Raw genomic sequence first — 24,352 nt, 5'->3', positions numbered from 1 at the left:
TTAAATGCAGTCATTGATTAGGTCGTATCTGTTTATCAGTTCAACAGAGTGGTGCAGTTGGCCGACCAGAAAGCTTGGCGCGTTGGGGATCTGTTCAGTGCCGTGGCTCAGTTCTGTCAACTCCACCAGGACCTGGAGCACAGAGGGCGGACTGTACCCAGCCTGTTTGACTGGATATTGAAAACCAAGCGCTAGGGCACACACACATCCACTGCACAGACCAAACTTTGGAGACGCCATATATCGTCCTGTGCTAGCACAAGTATGTAGTCTGGAACCATTGTGAAAACCATCCTATTTAACAGGGTGCGCAACACCGAACCCTTTAACTCCCAAAATAGTGCTAGACTGTGTGGTCCACCCTTAGATCCAAATACATAACGCTCAGCCTAAGCATGTAAGCTAGTGTAAGACTCCACGTATCACAGGTTAGGTTGGTTTACACAATTCCAGCAGGCATTTATGGCTCTCAAGATCCTTAGCACGAGACTCGCTTAGTACAGAATCTTTAGTTCACACTCAGCAGAAACATGTTAACTTGCTATCTCGAAGCACCAGCACATCCCACATTTTCCCACATCTTTAACATTCACTGCTTACACCCACTACCAACCTTTATTAATATACCTGCACCTCCTGTCACTCCTTGTATACGTCTTTTTGCTAGATCACAGGAATTTGGGGATGTAGTGTCTTGTCCCTAACTATCAATGTGCTGTAAATGCCCTTTGGCACATTGCATATAAGATTGCATATTGTTTAAGGAAATTTCCCTTTAAATTGCGCATGTCTTTAAGTGCACGGACAATTAGATCCAACCGCTCTGGTTAGAGGAACATGGATTAAACCGACCAATCAGCCTTGACGTTTTGTAGCCTGCAGATTTTTCAACCCCTTTCAAATGCACAAAATGACTTTTTATTATATGGAAGCTATGCTGTAGGGATTTAAAGATATTTAAATGTTTGTATATCGATATTAAGATCCCATTCCAAGCAAACCACATAAGACTTTAATTTAATGTTTACATCAGCCAACACATTCAGGTGTTTTATTGTACCGTATCTCTCTGAATTCTGTGTTTAGTTCTGTGACTACTGTTATTTAAGAGATTTTATTTTTGCTAGACGTAAATAGTTTAGACTGTGAGCTATTGCACACGACTGCAAAAGGATACTTTTTGTTTTTGTTTTATAATGGCAAAGACAGGACCAAACGTAAAAGGCTCACCAGACTACAGTAAAGGTTGAGAGTGTATAGAATATGTTTAAAGTACGGTACAATACAGTTTTGTCACGTAAAAGTTGACTTGTAAACGTGAAATCTGCTGCGTTACGGTTCTCTCCGCATAGTGACATTATAGTAATGTAAGTGTTTTGATATTGTTGAAAGCACACAAACTATCTGGTCCGTCACAGTGTATCTGAATGTATTTATCTTTTCAAAATAAAATTTGCGTATGGTGTTTTGGATGTCAACGGCATTTTATTTGGAAAAGGCACGTTTGTGTGAATCAAATGCAGAAAAAAAATACAATGCACGAAAATTTTAACGTGCATAAACATTGAACCAGCGTAATTTAAAATGCACTTGTATGCATGAATAAAACTAAATAAAATAGTAAATACGACGAAAAATCATTTTTAGTCACTTTTAAGTCAAAAATTAAACCAGCGCCATTTTAAAAGTATATTTGTATGCTAAATAGGGGTGTTAAATAAACACAAAGAAATATATGCGAAAAATCATTTTCAGTCACTCCACAGTCAAAACTGTGTTGATAGTCATGCAGTTAAAATGGAAGTCAGTGGGGCCACCATACAGTGATGGCTCCATTAACTTCCATTGTAAGTGCATTTCTCTACATGCATTGTTTTTCCAAACTGAGGGACGAGTCAATATTTTCCTGCACGTTTCTGCAGAAAGACTGTGGCAGTACTTGATATCTCACTATAGATAATCCTGTAGGAATACTGTAATATTCCAATACATCCCAAGCAGAATTAGTCCCACACTTCCCTGGATTGCGTCTCAGTGCCAAATCCTGCAGGTGTTATCTTTACTGCCTGCAGAAAGAGCGACAACCGAATTTGAAATGTTGTGAATGTTTTTGTGGGTTGTTTTTAAAGTGTAGTATTGCACCGGTGTAGTAATTGCCTGTAATGATGGTGTCCCCCTCGTAGTTGAAAGCACACGAGAAGATCTCATCACAATGTCCCTCCAGCACCTGCAAACACGCTCCTGTGCTCACGCACCACAAACGTACGGTCTTATCCATGCTCGCTGTCAAAACGCGTGTCCCCTGTGGATTAAAACAAACCTATGGCCAGAAAGAGAGAAAAACAAAAAGCTAATTATATTTCAGCTTTTTGTTGTGATAATGTGTTGGGATAGTCCTTCATTATAGTCCATCAGAAACAATTACTCTCATTGTGCTTGTGTGAGGGAACATCTTATTTTAAGAGTTTGCAAGCGGGAGGCAAAGGATGGTATAAGCGCATGAACGGACAGAAAAGACAGCTGAACTGAATTTGACCTGTATTGATGTGACAGGCGAAGCGTGCGCGTGTATGTGTGCGGTTGAGTTATCACCGTTACGCAGGAAATGGAAATATTCTGATGTCAATGGTGACGGTTTGGAGGGAGGGTGAAGAAGACAGGATATTATGGCAAGATGGTTTAAGGATAAATCTGGAGATAAACATATACTGTATTAAGAAAGGAGAAGATACATGGAAAGAGCAAAGGCATGTGAATGTGAAAAGTGACACTGATGATTCTGGGACAAAGATAAACATAAAGGGACCATGCCAGAAAATGAGTGGATTAAAAGAAGAAAAAAAATATTTAGTGACATGCTAAGTTGGAAAGACTAAGTAAACATTTTGCATGTGTGTGTGTGTGTGTGTGTTCCTTACCTTGGATATCTCTTCTTTATGGCCCTCTAATTTACATAAACATTGAAATGTTTTGGCATTATACACTCTTGATGTACCTGCAAACAAACACCCATAAACACATTCTGAATCAAGAGCATTTATGGGTAAATCTCATGTAAAGATGCAATGCCATGTTATTATTCCAAAATAACAAAAACACATTTTAATTTAGACAAAATATGAAATGCTTTCTCGCTTGCTTTGGATTAAAGTGTCTGCTAAATCAATAATTACACAAATGTCATTTCAAATGCAGTCTAGTTTTAAATTACGACATTGTTTTTATGTTAGTTATTTTTATTGGTAATTATAATGAAGTATATTTGCCATTAATGCAGTTTTTATATACAGTACAGGATAAATTTGCTTTTAGACGAGATGGATGGAAATATGGACCAGTTCAACAGATGTAAACAACACTGGTCCAGAAGCACTTCCTGTTTCCGTTTTTTAACACTAGATAAACGTTGGGATAAAATAAACCAACAGAACATATAAACCTGAATTAACTGAAGTTAAACAAACATCTTAAAGATAATAATATATGTAAAATAAAAAAATAACTGTCACAAACTGTAACAGGAAGTGTTTCTGGACCAGTGTTGTTTACATCATTTGAACTGGTCTATAAGACGTGTATGTGTGTCTCACCATCAGCAGAGGCTGTTGCGATCAACTGTCCAGTGAAGTTAAAGCAAACGTCCAATATCTCATCATTATGACCTAACAAAGTAGATAGACACTGACCACTGTCCACAGCCCAAACCTAAACACACACAAAGCACAATTCAACAATGAACAATTCAAAACGCCTCACATTTACATAAACACAGCATATATTACTGTCTATCAGACACAAACATTTAAAAACATGGTTGCTTCTTACTGCATGATATGCATGCAAACATCTCACTTCAGAAACACCACAAGCACTCAGAAGCTTCACTTTAAACTGTTTAAAAATCATGAGGATTTCTCAAAAACATCAGTATTATTTAGGAAGATATTTTGAGAAATGTTTGTAACCAAACCATTTGTGCACCTCATTTACTTCCATAGTAGGAAAAAATACTATGGAGGTAAATGGGATCCATGAACGGTTTGGTTACAAACATTTCTCAAAATATCTTCCTTTGTGTTTATCAGAACAAAGACTTTTATGCGGGTTTGTAACAACATGAGAGGGAGTAAATGATGACAGAATATTATTTTTTGGGTGAACTATCCCTTTAAGAGGTGATAAAAAGATAACAAATGAAGGTAAAAAAAAAATTCATTTAATATATTGTATGTTTATATAAAATTTGGTAACACCTTACTTGAAGGGGTGTTCATAAGACTGACATGACACGTGTCATGAACATGAAGGATATTTTATGCACATTTATGACAACTGTCATTAAAGGAATAGTCTACTCATTTTCAACACCAAAATATGTCATTACCCCAACCAAGAACCGCTGACACATCCCTCCACCATCTGTGCGCGCGCACGCAAGCGCTGGAGCGCGCCGCGACGCTTCGACAGCACCCAGCCCAGCCCCATTCATTCAACCGCACCACCCAGAGACAAAGCCAGAAGCGACCAAACACATCAACGCTCCTCCCATTCAAGACGAGCAGCCACACGAGCAAGCTTGGTGGTACAAAATAAAACGTAGCGCTTTTCTAAGCGGATTTAAAAGAGTAACTATATTTTATGGCGTAATAGCACTTTTGGGAGTGCTTCGACTCGCCTGAAAAGTCCGCTCCTCTTCTTCCTCTCATAATGGGAGAGGGAGGGTGTTACTGCGCCGAGTCGAGGTGCTCCCATAAGTGTTATTACGCCATACAATATAGTTCCTCTTTTAAATCCGCTTAGAAAAGCGCTACGTTTTATTTTGTACCACCAAACTTGCTCGTATAACTACTCGTCTTAAATAGGAAAAAAATAGCAAAAAAGTGTTTGGTCACTTCTAACTTTATCTCTAAATGGTACCATTGAATGAATGGGGCTAAGCTAAATGCTATCGAAGCGTCGCAGCGTGCTCTAGCGCTTACGTGCTCTAGCGCTTACGTGCACGCTCTAGCGCTTACGTGCACGCACACAGATGATAGAGGGATGTATCAACAATTCGTAGTTAAGGTAATAACATATTTTAATATTGAAAATGAGTAGACTATTCCTTTAAGTGTCATTTGTTCAATTATGTCATTTTTAATGCAAAGATGACATTGTTTGAGATGTCTTTGTTATGACAACTTGATATCAACCAATACATCATAACTTGTCATAAATCTTTTAGGCATTATAATTTAGGCGCCGCCACTGAACATTCTTGGGTCTCTTTTCTTACACCTTGACCGTGGAACATCAAGACACATCCGATTGGACGACCTCAATGATCTAACCTGAGTATGGACATGTAGCATGTAGTCATTTAGTGTAAATACTAATTGTTAATAAACAGACACGTCAAAAGATTATGCTTAACTTTACGTATGTGCACAGTACATAAAAAACTTTCTTCCTCACACAGAGGTTCTGAATTTTTCTGACATAGGAGAAAAAACGAACATTAAAAATGTATTAATTTAATTAACATTAAATTAACGTTTTTTGCAGCGAAATGTACCCAACGCTGCATGGCGTAGCCTCTTATGGAACGGCTGAAATTCCACAAGGGGGTGTCTTTGTTCCTCAGACGTTGCACAATAAACGTGACATCCGAATATATTCATAATAAATCGTGAATGAAAAGTGAGATTCGAACGAATGTCTGTTAGTGAACTAATTATATACAGTATTTATATCGTAATTCGGTCAGAACATCAAGATTGTGAGATGAACAAATCGTTTTGGATTAAAAGGCTTGGATATTCAATTTCCTTGGACTTTTGGGGATTTATGAACAATTTGTTTTGGACAATTTCACCGAAGCGGATAAAGGGATGATTTTGAAGGTAAGTAAATATCCTAAATCGGCGCGCCCGGTTCAGGGGCCGGTTGCACAAGCTGTGCGTAAGTTACAACTTAGCTTAGTTACGACGTAAATGGGCACTAAGTTACAACTTACGCACTACTAAATGTTTTTGCGTTGCACCATTAAACTTAGTTTAAACGTAACAATACGTTGTAACTTAATATTTACGGAAGCCTCTGTCCATGAATAACGATTGGAATAAGATGTCATCCAGATTATATAACATCGATGAGCTCGTATTAATTATGAAGAGCCGCAAATTCGTCAACGAGTTTTCAAGAACTGTTTAATTTTCTGTGTATCCATCAATTAAAATAAGATTTAAAATTTCTTCCTGTTTATTTTCTCTTCCATGTGTGGGATATATATTTTCAATTTAAAAGTGTAATGTTTTGAGTTCGATAACATATGCTTTAACGTCTTTGTTTAACTTTCAGTTTAGGCGAGACAAGAATGAGTTTGAAATTACGTACTGTTCAGACTATTTCCTGTTTACCCATTATAAGGCTTGTGATTGGGTTAAGAAAAATAAACATCATTCTATGCGACAACGCATTACTTTACGGAGAGCTTACGACTTACCAGCTACGTTCTGCCTTAAGAACAAATGGTGCAACCGAATTAAGTAAAGAGTTAGTTATACTAGCTAGTATGTACTAAGCCTCTAGTTTGGACTTTACGTCCCAGTTTAAGTAAGAACTTACGAACGACTGGTGCAACCCTACCCAGGTAACTAACAACTAGATTACAGTTTTATGACTGCTAAAAATCATATTATGCTTTGTGTGTGCGCTTAATGGAATCCCGAAAGTCTAAGCTTTACAACGATGTGCCGCATGACTGTATATTTTAAGATTTAATGCTTTAAAGTTACGCAATGCGTAATGCAGCCTCACGTGCAAGGGAGGGGGTGTACCGTGTACGGCATAGTGTTCCTTATCAGGTTAACCCACCATTGTACTGTTTTCATTTTATTTTAGGTAAATCTGTGCAATAAAATATAATTTTATCCATTTTAATTATTGTTATTATTTAATGATTGATTTTATTTTTTTAAGCACCTGGAGGAAACTAAAAAAACATTATGACATTTTAATGACACATTTAATTTGTACCACTAGTTGAGGTCAAGAAAAATATTAATGACGCTGTTAGAAACTATGACAGAGTATTAACACTTTATGACATTTTAATGACAAATTTCACTGGCAAAACGTGGTCAGACACAATTATAATGGCCTCATGACAGCCAATGTCAAAACCAACCACATGACAGTTAACTATGTTAACCCATAAAATTTTTATAATTTATCTGCTATGTCATGTTAATGACAGATTTATGATGATGATGATGAAGACTATGTTGTCTTGGTAATGCCAAGTTGTCATGACAAGCTTTGATGTATTCGTTTATGTCAAGTTGTCATAACAAAGACATCTCAAACAATGTCGTCTTTGCATTAAAAATGACATAATTGAGCAAATGACACCTAATGACAGTTGTCATATACGTGCATAAAATCTCCTTTATGTTAATGAATCGTGTCATGTCATGATAATGAAGATGTCAAGTCAGTCTTATGAACACCCGTTCAAGTAAAGTGTTACCAAAATTTTCTGGAAGGCATTACACTTTTGTTAAAATCATTAAAAAATGCTGTCGCTGCCAACTTTTATAAAGAAAACGCTGTTGGGGAAAGAGTTAAGAAATTTTGACTTACATTCTAAAATGACACTATAAGATAAAATATAACTATGATTTGGCTGATTTAAGAGGACAAAGTGAATGTGTAAGTGACCTTGCAGGTTTTGTCCAAAGAGGCGGTGACAATAAGGGAACAATCCCAGTTAAACTGTACACAGCTGATCTCTCCACGATGACCTGCAAGAACATAAACCTTCCTGGAAAAGAAAAAAACAATAACAGCAACCATGATGATAAAGACAGCACATGTACATCTCATGACTAAACAAAGAAAACCCAAAGTCTTCATATTTTTACTTTAAACACTCCATGATAGGTAACATGCTTTTCATGTGTTCATTTTCTCTTTATGGGCATTTCAAAACATTTACTATGGTTTTAACCATAAATCATTAACAGTATTTAAAGGGACAATAAGTAGGATTTACCCCCATCTAGTGGTGAAATTGTATTTTGCATTCAAACGAATAGTGCTCTCTAGCAGCTCGCTTTTCCAAATGCGTGTTGCAACTACGGTAGCCGTCATGTACTCACTGATCTCCTTGTCCGTTGCAGCTGGTTCACATGTTCTGAATGAAAACACGTTGGTAGGCTAGTGCTTTTTGTCCCTCTGTGCTATTATAGTTTATCAGTATGGCGGAATGACATAGAAACCTTCTTGGACTTACCCGTTCAATGTAAGTAAAAAGAAGAAATTCTAAGCTTACAAAGAAAAGTCAGATCACTGGCAGAGGTCATTTGACACCAACGAGGACACATTTATGAATAAAGACATTGATTTTGACTAATAAAACACTTAAAACTCTACTTACTGTCCCTTTAAAATAGACTTTAGATTTGAGTTTTGTTTTTCATGTTTCAGTTTATCTCTTAAAGGTGACATAGAATGATTGAACGGAGTATTTATCCTTGTTCTGTGATGTGACATGTAGACAAAATTTTTTTTGTTTGGGTCTTTAATGCCTTAGAAGCTTCCTAAAAACCTCTCTCAGATAGCTCTATTAGGGTGGGGGATTTTAAACAACTGGTTTTGCACCTATTTGGCTCCCCCTAGTGGCTTAACTTGCAATCTCATTACTGATTGGCTGACTTTGCTGCCACTCAAAAAATGTAGCCAATTATTTTAAAGTGGAGGGGCAGTTAGATGCCTGTGATGTCATAAGCATCAGTTTTTCAGATTGGGCTGTTTTCTGGCTGATATTTCTAAAAGACGAATTTCTATGTTTATTTCTATGTTTAGCATGTTTAGCACTTTTTGTATGTTTGTGAATGTGGGTAGACTACCATTATTCAACAAAGACAAGGTAAAAATGGTTTTTCATTCTCTGTCCCCTTTAAAAAGTGAGTAAACTTTTATCCCATTAAGCAAGGCAGATTAGGTAACCACATCATAAAACCCTACAATAGGAAGACTAACCTGCCAGAGGGAACATCCCACAGAATGGCCGTGTGGTCAAAAGATCCTGTGACCAACTGATCGCCCGTTGTATTAAAGGAGAGAGAGATGACCTCAGCAAAGTGACCCTAAAAAAAATTTAACAGAGAAATATTCAGAGAGAAGAAGCTAATAGATAGGCAGAATTTTTTCCTTTAATCCAAGAAATATATTATTTTGACTCGATTCATCACTAAGATTTCACAGAGCTGTTCATAATTTAGATTCATAGAGAAATAATTGAAGAAGTAAGAGGGGTAATTACTTAACGCACATCACTGCTCTGTCATGTGCTGTGGAGAGGAAAAGACCTCCTAACTCTTCATCCCCCCTCATACTCCTCAGATCACATCCTGCTCTTCATCTATACGCTCTCAGCTCTACGATGCAGTTCATCTATGTGTGAACGTTACAGTACTTTTCAGCTAAACGAAGTGAAACCCATTGCCACGGGACTTAATGGCTGATTTTTTGCCTAAACGGGACTAATGAACGATTTAATGATGAATGTAATAATAAACACTCCCATGAGTGAGTTTTTCACTGGATCACTGGAGATCAATGAGAATAAAGATCATTTAAAATTCCCTTGAGGGTGAATGATGAAAGAAGGCAGGATGGGAGGGAAGTGTAGGATGAGATGTGATACACATGAAATAACAGAACAGAAAAACAAAAAAATGCAAGATGATGGAATTTAAAGTAGACACATACTGCCAATGTGGACGCCTCTTCACCACTTTCAACATTCCATAATTTGGCTGTGGTGTCCATGCTGCCTGTAGCAACCAGGGTACTCTGAGGGTTAAAGGCCAAGCATACCTGATAAAGAAATCAGAGTATCTGTAGATTAAAGCCCCCAACCTAAAAAAGGCACTTTTAAATGCGTTCTAACAGAAAATGAGTCACAGTGTGTGTGTGCAGAAACATCTCGTATTATACAAATCCATCTATTTTTCTTTATGTAATCTCCTTTAAACCACAGCAGTCACACAAAACAGGCTGTTGGGGATCCACTATCAATGTGATGTCACACTGATTACGCCCCAACCATGACCGCTCACAGACTCCGCCTTATAAGCCGTAATTCAACCTTCTGCCAGAGACACATGTTTTGATGTAGTCCAAAGCACATAGCGCTCTACCCATACTTTGCATATGGGGATGGGAACAGAAGCTTTCTTTGCATTTAAAGAGACACACACACACAAAAAAACGTGTTTTTAATGCAGGCACAAATGGCCATGTTCAACATCGTATAATGAAAGATCTGTGCTGTATTTTGAGCTGAAACTTTGAAGACACTGTCTGGGAATACCAGAGACTATTTTAATATTGCTAAAAACACCTTAGGGGCCCTTTAAGTAAATCTGCTATTAAATTTCAGGTACTATCAAGCATTGCAACATAAACAAGTTGGGAAGGTAATTTTTTTTAAAGTGAAGATGAATCTGGATTTTAAAGTGAACACACACTGTACGTCATGAACACAGACACAAACATTCAGTGTAGTGGGCAGATTTTACTGCAGTACCCAGGGAGCAATGGGGGACAGGTGCCTTGCTCAAGGGCACCTCAGTCGAAACCTGCCATTACTCCAACCGACAACTCTCAGGTTACAAGCCTGACTCTCTAACCATTAATGACACAATACATTTTGCCCACCACAGTGGCAGGTGTACTATTGTACCAGCCATGTTCATATTTATATTGAGATATATGCTCCCCTTAAGGATTATTAGGAACACATGTTCAATTTCTCATTAATGCAATGGTGTAATGGTATGTTTTTTTTCTTGGCACACTTTAGGCCCTTCAGTGCAAAATGGGCATCGTTTAAATGCCACGGCCTACTTGAGCATTGTTTCTGACCATGTCCATCCCTTTATGACCACCATGTCCCCATCCTCTGATGGCTACTTCCAGCAGGATAATGCACCATGTCACAAAGCTCGAATTATTTCAAATTGGTTTCTTGAACATGACAATGTGTTCACTGTACTAAAATGGCCCCCACAGTCACCAGATCTCATCCCAATAGAGCATCTTTGGGATGTGGTGGAATGGGAGCTTCGTGCCCTGGATGTGCATCCCACAAATCTCCATCAACTGCAAGATGCTATCCTATCAATATTGGCCAACATTTCTAAAGAATGCTTTCAGCACCTTGTTGAATCAATGCCACGTAGAAATAAGGCAGTTCTGAAGGCGAAAGGGGGTCAAACACAGTATTAGTATGGTGTTCCTAATAATCCTTTAGGTGAGTGTATAAAACAGCAATACCTCGCCAAACATCAAACCGCACACATATCAGCAGCTTTTATCTGTTCTTTAAAATCATGTGCTAGTTTAATGCAATGGCATTTCCTGTCAAATGTCAATCTGATCAACCAACAGTGTGGCTGGCAGATTTGCAGAATTACCTGCCATGGCTGGTGGTGGCTGTTCATTTCAAACCATGTATGCAGCGATTTAAGGCAATGTTAAAACAGAGACTCCAAGATGGGAAATGTGCTTGGTGTGCCTCCAAAAACAGGATTAGGAAATGCTGATTTAAGGAATAGTTGGGCCAAAAATGTTCTGAATGTGCTGTTATCATTAACTTGTCCTTATGTGTGGGTACGCTATGTTTGAAGTCTTCTGCATTTACGTTTACATTACATTTAGGCATTCAGCAGACACTTTTATCCAGAGCGTTTAATAAAGATAAGGAAACAATAAAGCCATATGTCATAGGGACGTAGCCTGAAGACGTGTCACTTTTTTTCTGAAGCCATCCACTGGCCAAACCTTAACTCTTTCCCCGCCAGCGAGCGCCAGCATTTTTCATGATTTTAACAAAAGTTTAATGCCTTCCAGAAAATGTTCTTCTTTAAATATATAAACATATAATTTATCAAATGAAAGAAAAGACCCTCTGCTTTCAAACAACTCATTAACTCGTCAATGGTGCGGAAAGAGTTAAATGTGTCTAAATGCAACATATTGCAATGTGCATAGACTACTTTTAGGCCTCATTTACATTGCATGTTGTAAGTGACTCAATTCTGATTTTTTTCCCTTTAAGTGGCACAGATCGGATATGGCCCACGAACGTGTAAGTAGGAAAAAGCATAGATTCCGATATTCTCCAATCGGTTTTAGGCCCTTCATATAAGGAAATAAATCAGATATTAATTGGATACATGCATTCGCGTCTACAATATAAGCAGAGAGATCGTATATTCCCATGTCTAAACGTGTTGTGCAACATTGAAAATGTGACGCTGGCAAATGACGTCAACTCAGGTGGGTACCACCTGCGATCACATGACTCTTCTTAGCAGCGCAATGGAGAACGACGGCTCCACTTTTTATGTCTTGTTACAGAAATAAAGCTCTATAATCTTGTATAATCATTTTGTCTTGTGTCAATTGCAGAGCACAACATTTAACTTCCTCTCTGTGGTAAAAATTTGGTTAAGCTGTTCCGGGTCAGTATGCCTACTTTGAATCGTTTTGCCAAGCGTTTAGTGTAAATAGAGATATCAGATACGAGTCGCTTTTAAAAGATGATGTAAGCGATTCATCAAAAAATCGGATAAAGGCAACAAATCAGAATTGGGCATCTGGATTTGCTGTGTAAATCAAGCCTTATGGTTTCAGAATACTTGGAATGTACCACACATTACATGGACAACTTTTATGACTTTACTACTTTAATCAAACTTTTTGGTCATTTTTACAACCTGACAGGCCCAACCTCATTTACTTTCATTTTGTATAAAAAGCTGCCAGTAGGCTACTATCTGCTTTTGCTTTCCACTGAATCATATGGTGTTATAAAAATATGAAAGAATTGTATTTTTGGGGTGAACTATTCTTCTAACTGCCAATAGAAAACAACAACAAAAGTCATGCTGGTTAATAAGCAATAGAAAAGAGGTTGCCAGGCATACGATTTCAGCCGTGTGCCCTCTAAATGTGTAGAAGCACTTTCCTGTTTCAGCACTCCACAATTTGCAGGTCTTGTCGAAAGAGCCGGTGGCAACCTTGTCTCTGAGAGTTAGAAAGAGAGAGAGAGAGCAAGAAAGGGGGCAGAGAAAAAAGCAAAGATCATCTGTTATGACTCAAAGTGACAAATGATCTGATTGTAATAACAACACGAGTCACCCTTTTGTGTTGAAATCCTGTAGAGAAACAAGAGGAATGAGACAGACAGGTAACCGAGAGGCCTTTTCTTTGCTGCAAAGTGAAAAAACTGAAGGGAAAGTAGGTAAGCCATTCAAAACGATTTAGGATGGCGTGATTAAATGTATGAGAGCGGTGCTATTACCCGTAAGGGTTGTTGAATGCGATGGCATATACAACGTTCTTGTGACCCTCCAAAGTGTGCAGTTCTTCTCCAGATGCCGTGTCCCATATTTTACATGTCCTATCATAGCTTCCGGTTATAAAACTGCAAACAGATGGAGAGTAAAGGAGAATTATAGGCAATTGTGGGGGGTTAGGCATGTGTGAGAACGGCTGATAACCTTACCACGATCCTGATTTATTGAAGGCCACATTCGTCAGGGGTAAGATGTGAGCCTGAAGTGCCTGTAGAGGAAAACAAACACTTGGGGGTGGTGATGCACTTAGCACATTGATTCATTTTAAATCTATAAGCTTGACTGTGTAATTTCCATCTATAGGTAGCATGCATTTGATACACAACGTCAATGAAAACCCTCTGCTGCCACCTAGTGTTTAATATTAAAATCTTACTATTAAAAAAGTTTGATTTGGCCATTCAGTACGAATGATAAGTACTGGGCAGCAAGAACCTAGCCAAAAACACAATATAGGATGAAACTGGTTTATTTTGTAGCTTTTTATGCACTCTTTTTTATGTGCAATATAGAAAATGTTTCTATTTACATTCTTATAACTCTGCTTGTCCATCTTTTAATCTTTTTTGAAAAGTAATGCAGTGGTTTCCATATTTTGCCTTATTCGGTGACATACTTGGACTTATGCAGCCAAATGATATATACTTTAATAAACAGTGAATTAATAATCATAACAACATGCTTGAGAATGAATAGTTTAATATTAATTAGTAACCTACTCTGAAAAGGTAGAACTTGCGGTCATCCTTTTGGCCGATTTTGTCCTGTAGTTTTTGGATGAGGATTTTCACCTGCTCGACACATGATGAAGTGATAAGAGGCTCGGCAGCTCTAATGTCTGTCAGTAACTCATTTACATCAGTCCTAGAAGGCAAGAAATATATATTTAATTCATTAAAGACTAGTTCGCTCTATATTATTAATAATACTTTTAATAATTAAATAAATACAAAAACTATAACAGATATACCACGACACGTGCACATTTGTTCGTGTAGTAATGAGGGATTAAGCTTGTTCGAGTTTGCGGCGCCGAACCGACACGTTGATGACATCAAAGTTCCGCGAGAGCGATTGGAGCGAATCATACAGAGAAGTGTGATATCAAGTCGCTCTCGCGGTACTGTGATGTCATAACCCTGTAGGTTCTTGCAGCGCTGCGTGAAGTCGAACAAGTTTATTATCTTGTAATATTTGGATATCATGCTTACTCTGGAGTCAAACTTAACAGATCGATGGATTTCGTTTTTAACTGTCCACCTTTCTCATAATCCAGGAATAACCCTGCAAAAGTAATAAAACATTATGAATTTTGATTATTTTCGTTGCAGATTTAAACAACGTTATCAACTTTGCCTCACTGAAAACTAATTGTCAGCGTTACGTAGCATAAAACCAGACACACGCATAGAAATAATTTGTATAAGATAAATAAATGTCATACAATATAAAACTTTACATTTGTAAATTACCTGGTGGGTAATATCGTATGTGCAGCCGTTTAAGTCTCATCATGCAACTGACTGAAGACTATCAACACACCGTTACCATGGGGAAGAGACACGTGGATATTGCGCACGCGCAGATAGTCAGCGTTAAAGGTGAATGTGGCAGACTAATTTTTTTTACAACGACCTACAGTGAATTTACAGCAAGATATACATTTTATATGTGTATAGAAAGTATGTGTGTTTCCTTTGGAATCAAACCTATAACATTTGTGCTGATATCACAATGATCTACGTTGAGCTACAATAACAAAATGTTAATATTTTAAGTATTTAAGTAATGTAAGGACAAAATTAAGAAAATAAATTTATTGTAGCTAACTGATAACAATTTGATTTAATAACCTATGTTATTAAAATATTTGCATCAACGCACACAAGCATGCACACAGATCAAAGTCTCTGTCATAAATTTGTTTAATTGCCCGGCGTGCACAGCTAATTATAGAAATGAGAAACTGGACTTACTTTATATCGCACAGCAAAGTAAAGATTGAGTACGACTTACAATTTAATACAAGAAACTAGGAAACAACAAGAAAACCAGAAGAAGAGACAGACACACTGGTAGTGAATGAAGAATGAAGTGCTGGGGGAACATGAGGAGGTCAGACTGGGTCTTCCCCACTGCCATACTCTCTCTTTATGGTTTCTTTGCTAACTGCAGACCAGCAGAGCCATTTCTGACACCTTACTTGGTGGGACCCAAAAACATCTCAGAGGAAGTGGTGAGAAGTGCATTGCTTTATTCACTTTTTTCATTACACTGCAAAAAATGACTTTCTTTCTTAGTATTTTTGTCTTGTTTTCAGTACAAATATCTAAAAATTCTAAAATCAAAATGTATTTTCTTGATGAGCAAAATGGCCTAAGAAAATAGGCTAAGTCAAGTTTTTAGACAAAAAAATATACAATTTAACTTATTTAAGTGAATTTGTGCTTAAAATAAGAAATATATATATTTACTTAAATTTTTATGTTTTTTGTCTAAAAACTAGTGTTTTCTTAGGTCATTCTGATCATTAAGAAAATGCATCTTAATTTAAGAATATTTAGATATTTGTACTGAAAACAAGACATAAAAGAGAAGTAATTTTTTATAGTGTAGTTGGCTTAGAGAACAGCCATTCGAATACATAAAGATCCCAGTTGCCAACAGAAGGTTCCAGTTGAGTTTTCATTGATTTTGTAAGGTTAATATATAACAATTTAGGTTCTTTAAAACACTTTCCCTAAACAAATCAGTTAAGGATTCCAGTAGTACCTATGGGTGACAATAACCATGTTATCTGTTATGAAATATCCATAGTCTGAGACTAAACCAAAATTCGACATATTAATTGGTGTTGCATTAATCACTTCAATGTCTCATGTTACACTTGCCTGTATTTTGCCTGCTTATCTTAATGTCTGTTATCTGTTAAGGAATTTACCTCTTGTGGTGCAAGTACTGATTTCAAACCAACCTCCCGGTGTTAGATAACAAGAAACAATCTTCTTTTTTATCCAGGTAACAAACTACTTGTTTCCCATTTGGACATACTCATATCTCTCCCTTCTCTGTCCAGTATTCCTATTAACAGACTTCCTGAGATATAAACCTATAATAATAACTCAAGGTCTCTTTCTAATCATAAATTACACCATTCTTTGCTTTGCTCAAAGTTTGACCGCCATGACCTACCTGCAGTTCAACTTTGCAATGGTCACCTCTACAGAGGTTGGGTACTTTTCATATATCTATAGCGTCATACCTCCTGAACGCTACCAACAAGCCACGGGATATGTCCGTAGTGCTATGCTGATCGGCTATACGTTTGGAGCCACATTAGGGCAGCTGCTAATATCATTAGCCGATACAAGCTACTTTCATGTAAACACGATCACTTTAGGTCTAATGGGGGTGGCTTTTCTTATCTCTTTGGGCCTGCCAATGCCCCAGCATGGGATGTTTTTTAAAAATGGGACAGGGGTGTCTGCGAACCCTTTGGAAGAGGCATGCGAGGGGAAAGATCTTAGAAAAGAGGCCAAAGGAAGATGCTGCGCTTGGGGAAACTTTAAACATTCTGGAAAGCAAATGTGGGAGAGTCTTCGAGAATCCTACTCTTCGATAAAGATGCTGCAGTGGTGCCTCTGGTGGTCCCTGGCTACAGCTGGATACGGGCAGGTCTTCAACTATGTCCAGCTAATGTGGGACCACATCGAGCCGTCCAGTACATCATCTGTGTATAATGGTGGAGTGGAGGCGGTTTGCACACTTGTAGGTGAGGCATTTTGTGAAACTGTGATGACTCATACTTATTCTTAAAACTACCAAAGGTGTGAATAAAACAGCTCATCTCTGTAGTAAAAGAAATGTATCTAGGAAAAGCAATCTTGGTTCTTCATATATCTAAATATCATATCCATTGAGCAGAGCTCCACCAATGGATTTTCTATTTTGTATGCAGTTTTCATACGACTTTAGTAGCCCACAGTGTGTGTGAGAGAAAGCATTTTAAACAATTATAACAGTAGGGGTTCGGTTAGTCATTTTAATTACAGCAGAAGAGATGTCTGTGTGAGATTTGATGGCTTGAAGAGAAAGAGAACTGAGAGACATGTGCAGAATACAAATAATACATTGTTGTCTAAAATCATGCACTCTCTTTGTTCACAGAATTGACATTTCCCTTTATAGTGAGTCATGTTGAGCTTTTTACTAACAGGTGCAGCTGCAGCCTTCTCGGTGGGCCACTTAAAAGTACAGTGGGGTGTGTGGGGCGAGCTCTCCCTGGGTGTATTCTCTGCTATAGGAGCAGGATGCGTCTTTCTAATGGGCCTCACCAACAATATTTGGCTATGTTACACTGGCTATGCTATCTTCAAAGCCTCGTACATGTTTCTCATCACAATTACAATGTAAGTGATGCAAGCACATGTTTAATAAACAAGGGTTTGATTCATAAAGCAGATCAATGTTGTGTTTTAAAAAAAAGTTTAAATATTGTTTGACGAATACCGATTTTTTTAATTATTCTTTTAATCTTATTCCTTTAAGGTTCCAGATAGCAGTTAATCTCTCTATGGAGTGTTACGCTTTAACCTTTGGCATAAACACTTTTGCTGCCCTTACTCTACAAACAATACTTACTGCTATTGTGGTCGACAATACAGTACTGGGACTGGGCATTGAAACACAGGTAAGATCTTACTGTTTTTTAAAGAGCAACATATAAACTATAGGAAATAAACGCAGGCATATTGAATTATTTGTATGCAAGTTTAAATAAACAATGAATATTACACATCCATTATTTTTTTTCTATTTCAGTTTCTCGTATACGGAGGTTACTACAGCTTCATCTCAGTCATCTTCCTAATTCAAGGAGTGAACACCGTTTGTAAACGCTATCGCATGTCTGTAGCGACTCTAGCGAGACCAAATAACGACCGACCACCTCAGGAAAATCTGGAAGAGTGTGTAACAGATTTGGACAATATCAAAGAGGATCAATGACACCATCACGACATATAAAAGAGCATTCAGTACCATAATGTTGAACTGATATTACACGTCCCATGAACTTTTATTATGTAGTAATAATAATAATTTATTCCAATAACGTATTTATAACGAAACAGAACGAATAATATTTACGCCTGTCATGCCACAAAATCAACAATCATGAGCTTAATCCTATATACATATAATTAAACACGTAAACATAAGTACTTTGTTCACTGCTGTTACACAAATAACAGACCGCTGTGAACTGTAATATGACACCGGAAGTTATTCAAGCGTGTCGTTGTGAACAGCGGAAGTGATGTCAAGCCTGCAGTGTAAAGTGGGAATTGCAGTAGAATAACCTTTTCTTAGGCACTGGCATTATTTACATTTTTGCATACAGTCAAATTTGAGCTGTATGCAAATACATGAAATTGTGAAGTTTTTGACTAAGCAAACCTTATTACAATTATGTTACGTTGTGTACAGTTATGTAGCGTACAAACACACACACAAAAAAATATTAGGCAAAAACAAGTACTTGTATTTTCATAGATTACTATTTTTATGAAAAAAGAAAAAAACGTAATAAAGTTAAATATGTAACAATACATTATTTTTGCTTTCTCTCTTGTTTTTTAAATGGTTTATTTATTAATTGATTACAGTACATTGTCTGTCTCATTATAAACTAAAATATTGTTTTATATTTTTTTTAGATTTCGTGGCCCTAACCCTCACTTTGTTTCACTTTGTATAATCATTACTAATGTTTCAGAATGCCCATCCGTGAACATTGCTGAAATTGTGTGTATACATAATTACAGAAAACTCATATTATGTTATATTATATTATATTATATTATGTTATATTATATCATAAATTATATTATATTATATTATATTATATTATATTATATTATATTATATTATATTATATTATATTGTATTTATTATATACTCCTATTATATTATTCTTTTCCATAAACAATGCTGTCAACATTTCTTATGTAAAACATGTGTAATTACTTACATTTTATTTATTTAATGGGTAAATATAAAATGTTAGAAAACAAATCCAATTAAATTTGAATCTCGTGACTATTGTTTGATTTTATATTCTTTTAATCGCTGTTAAATATTGTATGCGTTCACTGCTGGTTGTCAATGGTCCATCGCATCAGCGAAACTACGTTTCCCACAATTCATCGCGTCAGAGTTGTGTAACTTTCGGAACGTCTTCCAGGAGAAACTCTGCGGCCCAGACCACTTGTCAGAAACATCAACCAAATCGAGTCTGAATGACACAAAATCACACGGAGTTGTCTATAATCGTCCGTAACGAGAAAATCGCCGACCGTAAACGTTCAGAGAGTGGCTTTACAAAAACACCAGGGTGGATTTGAGAACGCAAGATCGCGAGGGCCTATCCAATATGTCCTCTTCCTCGCAGGCATCTTCCAGGCGGCAATGGTGCTACCTCTGCGATCTGCCAAAGATGCCTTGGGCTATGATCTGGGACTTTAGCGAAGCGGTGTGCAGAGGATGTGTAAACTACGAGGGAGCGGACAGAATAGAGCTGCTCATTGACACAGCCCGACAGCTCAAGAGAACCCATGTGATGCAGGACGGCAGATCTCCGGGTCCACAGCCCGGCGCTAAACACGGTCCCGGCGGTAAGGAGGGTCCTATGGAGGCCGGCAGACCCCCCTCCGAGCGATATGATAGAGGCAGGGGAGAGTATGTGTCCGCACGGTTGCCCAACGGGCTGCCTAGATTGGAAGATGGTGGTCCGCCTGAAGTAAGCAGACAGAGTCCTAACGCCAGAAGGACTATGATGAGTGCTGCACCACCCAATTTAATGGCCCAGGGGCTCATTGGAGCCCCACATGGCCTGCTGGCTGCAATGCCTGGTTTAAATGCCAGAGGTGGCAGTGCCCCCTTGACCATTTCTGCTCCTATGTTAAATGAGCTCAGTAAAAGGCAGGCCATGGGAATGGGGATGAGCGTGGGTGTGGCACCATTTATAAACCCTGAGTTTGAGAAGGAGCTAAAAGAGAAACAGAGAAACGTTGAGGTGCTCGGCGAGCTTTCGGAAAGCGTGAGGAACCGTGCGGATGACTGGGCCGGACGCCCTAAAGGTGTCCGCGAAGCTTTGCACACCCTCTCTGGTTGCACCCCTTTTAACGTTCGTTTTAAAAAGGACCACGGTTTGGTGGGGAGAGTGTTCGCGTTCGATGCCAAGCTGGTGGTTGAATTTGAGCTAAAAGTGTTCATCGAATACCCGTGTGGATCTAGCACTGTGTTCTCCAGCGTATTAGCTTTAGTCAAGCAGATGTTCCACGACTCTCAGAAAGATACCGGCAAGGTCATCAATTCGGGCTACAAATATGTGGAGTATGAGAAAAGGCACGGCACCGGTGACTGGCGCCTTCTCTCCGAGCTTTTCAGTGATGCAGTACGGGCTTTCAAAGATGTGCCGTCCCCGGATGCCCTTCCGCAACCGTACCTGGATGCCAACTGCTCCATGCTACCCACCGCGCTATGCCACATAGGCCGCCCTCCGCCGCCCAGACCACGCAGACGTAAACCTTCACCTGAGCCAGACGCCGCAGAGAGGATGGCCGCTGAACACTGGCCTTTAGCTGCGTACCCTGGCATGGCAGCCCACATGCCCGCCACCTCACTTGCTGGTGCAGGACAGCCTTCCGCCCTCCAGGAGGGGATGGGAGCCCACAGTAGTGATCCGTCACCCATCACGGCACTCATGAACGTGGCAGATAACGTTGGCACGGCCACCCAGTCTCCAAAAGATCCCCCGGGCAGCAGTGGTGCTCACTCCAATGTAGGGCGCCAGAACAGCACCAGTCCCTCACCTGGAAGTCAACGTCGTCTGGCATCACGCAACGGGGAACCCTCCGCCGGCAGCAGTATGGGAGGGCTGGCCACGACTGTCACTATGCCCCTCGCTAGCGGTGGTGACCAAGGTGCCGTTGCTAGCGGTGAAGCCTCAGGAGCCGGTGGTGGAGGTGGCGCTCCTCTATGCTGTACCATCTGTCATGAGCGTCTAGAAGACACACACTTCGTCCAGTGTCCATCAGTGCCTGGGCACAAATTTTGTTTCCCATGCACCCGGGACTTCATTCGCAGACAGGGCTCTGGGAGTGAAGTGTACTGCCCTAGCGGGGAGAAGTGCCCACTTGTGGGCTCCAATGTGCCATGGGCATTCATGCAAGGAGAGATCTCCACCATCCTGGCAGGAGATGTAAAGGTGAAGAAGGAAAGAGACCCATAACGACTTACAGCAGGTTTGATACGTGTATAATATACATATAACAACTATAATGATATATAGTTTTTCAATATATAACTATAAAAAGTTAATATTGTCTGTTTCTTTTCTAGCAGATGCAAACCTCAGAGGGAGCTTTGATCCTGAGCCCTAAAGATAGCAGACGTGACCGTGTGGCCCACAGCACTATAGAGATGAATGTTGTCGGGCAGGCCCTCTTCCTCACAGATTGTACCCACATCCTTCTTTCCCCTCCGCTGTTCTTTTACCAATTTTCTTTCTTTTCTGTTTTCCGCCTTCTACTGAGACGAAAGAGCATACAACCATTTTTCTCTTTAGAGATGACCATGTTTTAAGAGCCCACTGCACTTACTTTAGTCACTTACATTTGTTGCCCCAGATGCATCTGCAGCACTTCCAGGTTCACGTAAAGTGTTGCATTTACAATGAATGATATTCAAAAGCGCATTTTAAAAACACAGTGGGGTGAACGGCTATTTTCCAGAATGTGTTATCACCTGACAGACGTAGATTGTACAGCGGGAAGCCTATTCGGAAAGGCAGCGTCCTTTACAATCACAAAAACTGTACCGCTCCAAGCTACAGACTTATTCTTGTATTCATGTTGTTGTATATGCTGCATAAAACTGTTAAATAGTCCAGGATTATTACTAAGTGCTAAAAGCCCTTCCTTAAAAATCGCTTCTTGATCCAGCATGTACAACAGATACCTTTTATGTTTTTTTTACTTTGTGTAGATTGTACGAACGTATCCCTTTCAATGGTTATATAGATGTGCAATCTCTAGATTTGATACCGTATTGCTTTATGTACCACTAAGTCTTTGAATGAATAGAAAACCAAAGATAGACATGCTGAAATGTTGTATCATATGATGCTAAACATATATTTTTGTGGTAAACTGGTTTTGTGGCTTTCATCAGATAACAAGGACATTATGGGGAATGTTTTACATTGGGAACTATATTTAAACCTATATGGGTGGACACAAAATAGATTTTTATTACAAGCAAGCAGATCACTATATTTTGTATTGTAACCCATTGGCGATGACTAGTTTAATATTATGAAAACAGAGCTACTAAGTATATGGTCCAGTTTTTTTCATCCGTTTTACATGTCAAAGGCATACATTATACCTTATAAAAATAATTTTAATGTGAGCGACAAAAAGAAATAACTGACATAGCCAACATCTATTAGAAATTTAGTCCTAATATGTTGTCTCCAGCGTATTTGGACCCTTAAGCCACACTTAAAATGTCGTTATTTCATCACACTAAATTTCGTTGCATCTTCAAACAAATCATTTTAAATGTTTTTATTAGTGGCTTAAGTGTTTTAATATTTTGGGGGGCCCTTTAGGTTTGGATCTTCGTTTTGTTTTCATACGTCTTCAGCTTTGTTTTATGACATTGAAAAATATGTATGACTAAATATATAAATGCACAAATTACTGTTCTGTAAAACCTTTGTTTAATCGGCTTTTTATGTTACAGCTCAAATTGTATTTAAATTAAAAGATTGCCTTTTCACAAACTCCTGGAGACCTGTTGCTGTTTTTTTTTTTTAAAGGGACCCATTCAAGTCTGTTAACACACTAAAACCTTGACCCTGATACTGGTTAGTTGCTAGTACTACTTTAAAAAGGGTTAGACATAATTATTGTTTTGATATGCAAAGGTATTAAACATGAAAGATTTATTTTAGTAGGTTGTATGTATTATTAACCGTAATATATGGTTGTTTATAAACTCATTTTAAATAATATTGCATGCCATCTTGCTAGAGAATTTGTTTTAAATGTAAACAAATTAGTCCTTGTAAATTTGCATACATTTACATTTAGGTATTTAGGAGACACTTTTATTCAAAGCGACCTAAAGTGGCAAAAATAACAGATTTATATAGGAGGCAGTCATTTGAGAAATTCGGCAATGCAACAATTGTTAAAACAATTATTGAGACTTTTACAGTTAGACAGAATTAATTTGTTAGATGGAAAAAGTGGATAGGTTTTTATTAAGTACAGTATGTATTTTTTTAAAGAAAAAAAACGATAAGTTTTAGCTGTTTGTGTGTCTTTATTTTAGTCAAATTTTTGCATTATATTAACTATGATCAGATGTCTTGGTCAGAAATCTCATTGTTGCAGTCAAGTTCCATAATAAATATAAAACCAATTCATTATGTATTTTTAGTTAAGCTGTCAAACCTTTCTATCGTAGATATTTCACATGTAAAAGCACTCATCATGATGTGGAAACAGTTTGACCCAATAAAGGGAAGAACTGCAATGGACTTTGATTTGATCATTATGAAAGTGTGTGTATAGACCTGAATGTGTTGTTTTTATACCTGTTGAGGATTCAAGGTTAGAGCATGTTTGCTATCATACTTCTCTCTGCTTATCTGCTGGATGGGGAAAGCACGTGATTTCAAACCTCAGTTTAGATCTGCAATTTACACCACTGTGTTCATTACACGGTTAGTTAGCAGTTTAAAACCACTTAAAATTCCAAGGTACCTTGAGATGTACCCTGCATTATTTGACAAAAAACTTCATCAAATACAACAACTCAAAAACAAAAAGCTAAACATTTCACATATCTTTAGAAAGCTGGAGTTC

General features: G+C 38.2%; 4 protein-coding genes across 12 annotated transcripts in view; 3 read left to right on the top strand and 1 right to left on the bottom strand.

Annotated features, from left to right (window-relative positions):
- The window catches only part of sphkap (SPHK1 interactor, AKAP domain containing), a 157,758-nt gene extending 156,293 nt beyond the window's left edge, over nucleotides 1–1,465 (top strand). For all 8 annotated transcript variants that reach the window (XM_055173467.2, XM_055173465.2, XM_055173471.2 and 5 more), the window contains one exon: nucleotides 40–1,465. In XM_055173467.2, coding sequence (XP_055029442.2) covers nucleotides 40–195 — 156 coding nt within the window. In that variant the 3' untranslated portion in view covers nucleotides 196–1,465. The remainder of the gene's footprint in view (nucleotides 1–39) is intronic.
- A 195-nt stretch (nucleotides 1,466–1,660) lies between these two features.
- Nucleotides 1,661–14,973, bottom strand: daw1 (dynein assembly factor with WDR repeat domains 1). The gene is made up of 13 exons (XM_055173476.2): nucleotides 14,885–14,973; nucleotides 14,624–14,696; nucleotides 14,132–14,276; nucleotides 13,562–13,620; nucleotides 13,358–13,480; nucleotides 12,981–13,080; nucleotides 9,757–9,864; nucleotides 9,025–9,131; nucleotides 7,702–7,804; nucleotides 3,591–3,705; nucleotides 2,919–2,995; nucleotides 2,158–2,320; nucleotides 1,661–2,066 (listed from the first exon to the last, which is right to left on the bottom strand). Exons 1-13 carry the CDS (start codon nucleotides 14,925–14,927, stop codon nucleotides 2,032–2,034), a joined length of 1,251 nt encoding a protein of 416 aa, XP_055029451.2. The 5' UTR covers nucleotides 14,928–14,973; the 3' UTR covers nucleotides 1,661–2,031.
- Nucleotides 14,974–15,300: 327 nt separating this feature from the next.
- Nucleotides 15,301–19,223, top strand: slc19a3b (solute carrier family 19 member 3b). Its single transcript, XM_055173474.2, has 5 exons — nucleotides 15,301–15,648; nucleotides 16,431–17,184; nucleotides 17,629–17,821; nucleotides 17,961–18,102; nucleotides 18,234–19,223. The coding sequence occupies exons 1-5, from the start codon at nucleotides 15,502–15,504 to the stop codon at nucleotides 18,417–18,419; spliced, it is 1,422 nt and encodes a 473-aa protein (XP_055029449.2). The 5' UTR covers nucleotides 15,301–15,501; the 3' UTR covers nucleotides 18,420–19,223.
- Nucleotides 19,224–19,596: 373 nt separating this feature from the next.
- Nucleotides 19,597–23,262, top strand: irf2bp1 (interferon regulatory factor 2 binding protein 1). 2 transcript variants are annotated; one of them, XM_073853395.1, is made up of 2 exons: nucleotides 19,597–21,718; nucleotides 21,816–23,262. In XM_073853395.1, exon 1 carries the CDS (start codon nucleotides 19,846–19,848, stop codon nucleotides 21,703–21,705), a length of 1,860 nt encoding a protein of 619 aa, XP_073709496.1. In that variant the 5' UTR covers nucleotides 19,597–19,845; the 3' UTR covers nucleotides 21,706–21,718; nucleotides 21,816–23,262. The 2 variants fall into 2 exon arrangements, with proteins under 2 accessions (XP_073709496.1, XP_055030233.2); XM_055174258.2 differs by having other exon boundaries at nucleotides 19,598–21,718; nucleotides 21,819–23,262.
- Nucleotides 23,263–24,352: the final 1,090 nt, after the last annotated feature.

Source organism: Misgurnus anguillicaudatus, chromosome 15, assembly GCF_027580225.2.
Source record: "Misgurnus anguillicaudatus chromosome 15, ASM2758022v2, whole genome shotgun sequence".
Taxonomy (NCBI): Eukaryota; Metazoa; Chordata; class Actinopteri; order Cypriniformes; family Cobitidae; genus Misgurnus; species Misgurnus anguillicaudatus.
The sequence above is the reverse complement of the archived record's forward strand: the minus strand, read 5'-3'. Positions and strand labels throughout refer to the sequence as shown.

Coding starts and splice junctions, on each gene's coding strand:
- slc19a3b (XM_055173474.2), top strand. CDS start 15,502: ATGAAGTGCTGGGGGAACATGAGGAGGTCAGACTGGGTCTTCCCCACT. Junction 17,185..17,628: donor GGCGGTTTGCACACTTGTAG/GTGAGGCATTTT, acceptor TTTTACTAACAG/GTGCAGCTGCAGCCTTCTCG. Junction 17,822..17,960: donor TTTCTCATCACAATTACAAT/GTAAGTGATGCA, acceptor TATTCCTTTAAG/GTTCCAGATAGCAGTTAATC.
- daw1 (XM_055173476.2), bottom strand. CDS start 14,927: ATGATGAGACTTAAACGGCTGCACATACGATATTACCCACCAG. Junction 13,621..14,131: donor GCAAGTTCTACCTTTTCAGA/GTAGGTTACTAA, acceptor TTTCCTCTACAG/GCACTTCAGGCTCACATCTT. Junction 9,865..12,980: donor GAGGGCACACGGCTGAAATC/GTATGCCTGGCA, acceptor TTTCTTTATCAG/GTATGCTTGGCCTTTAACCC.
- irf2bp1 (XM_073853395.1), top strand. CDS start 19,846: ATGTCCTCTTCCTCGCAGGCATCTTCCAGGCGGCAATGGTGCTACCTC.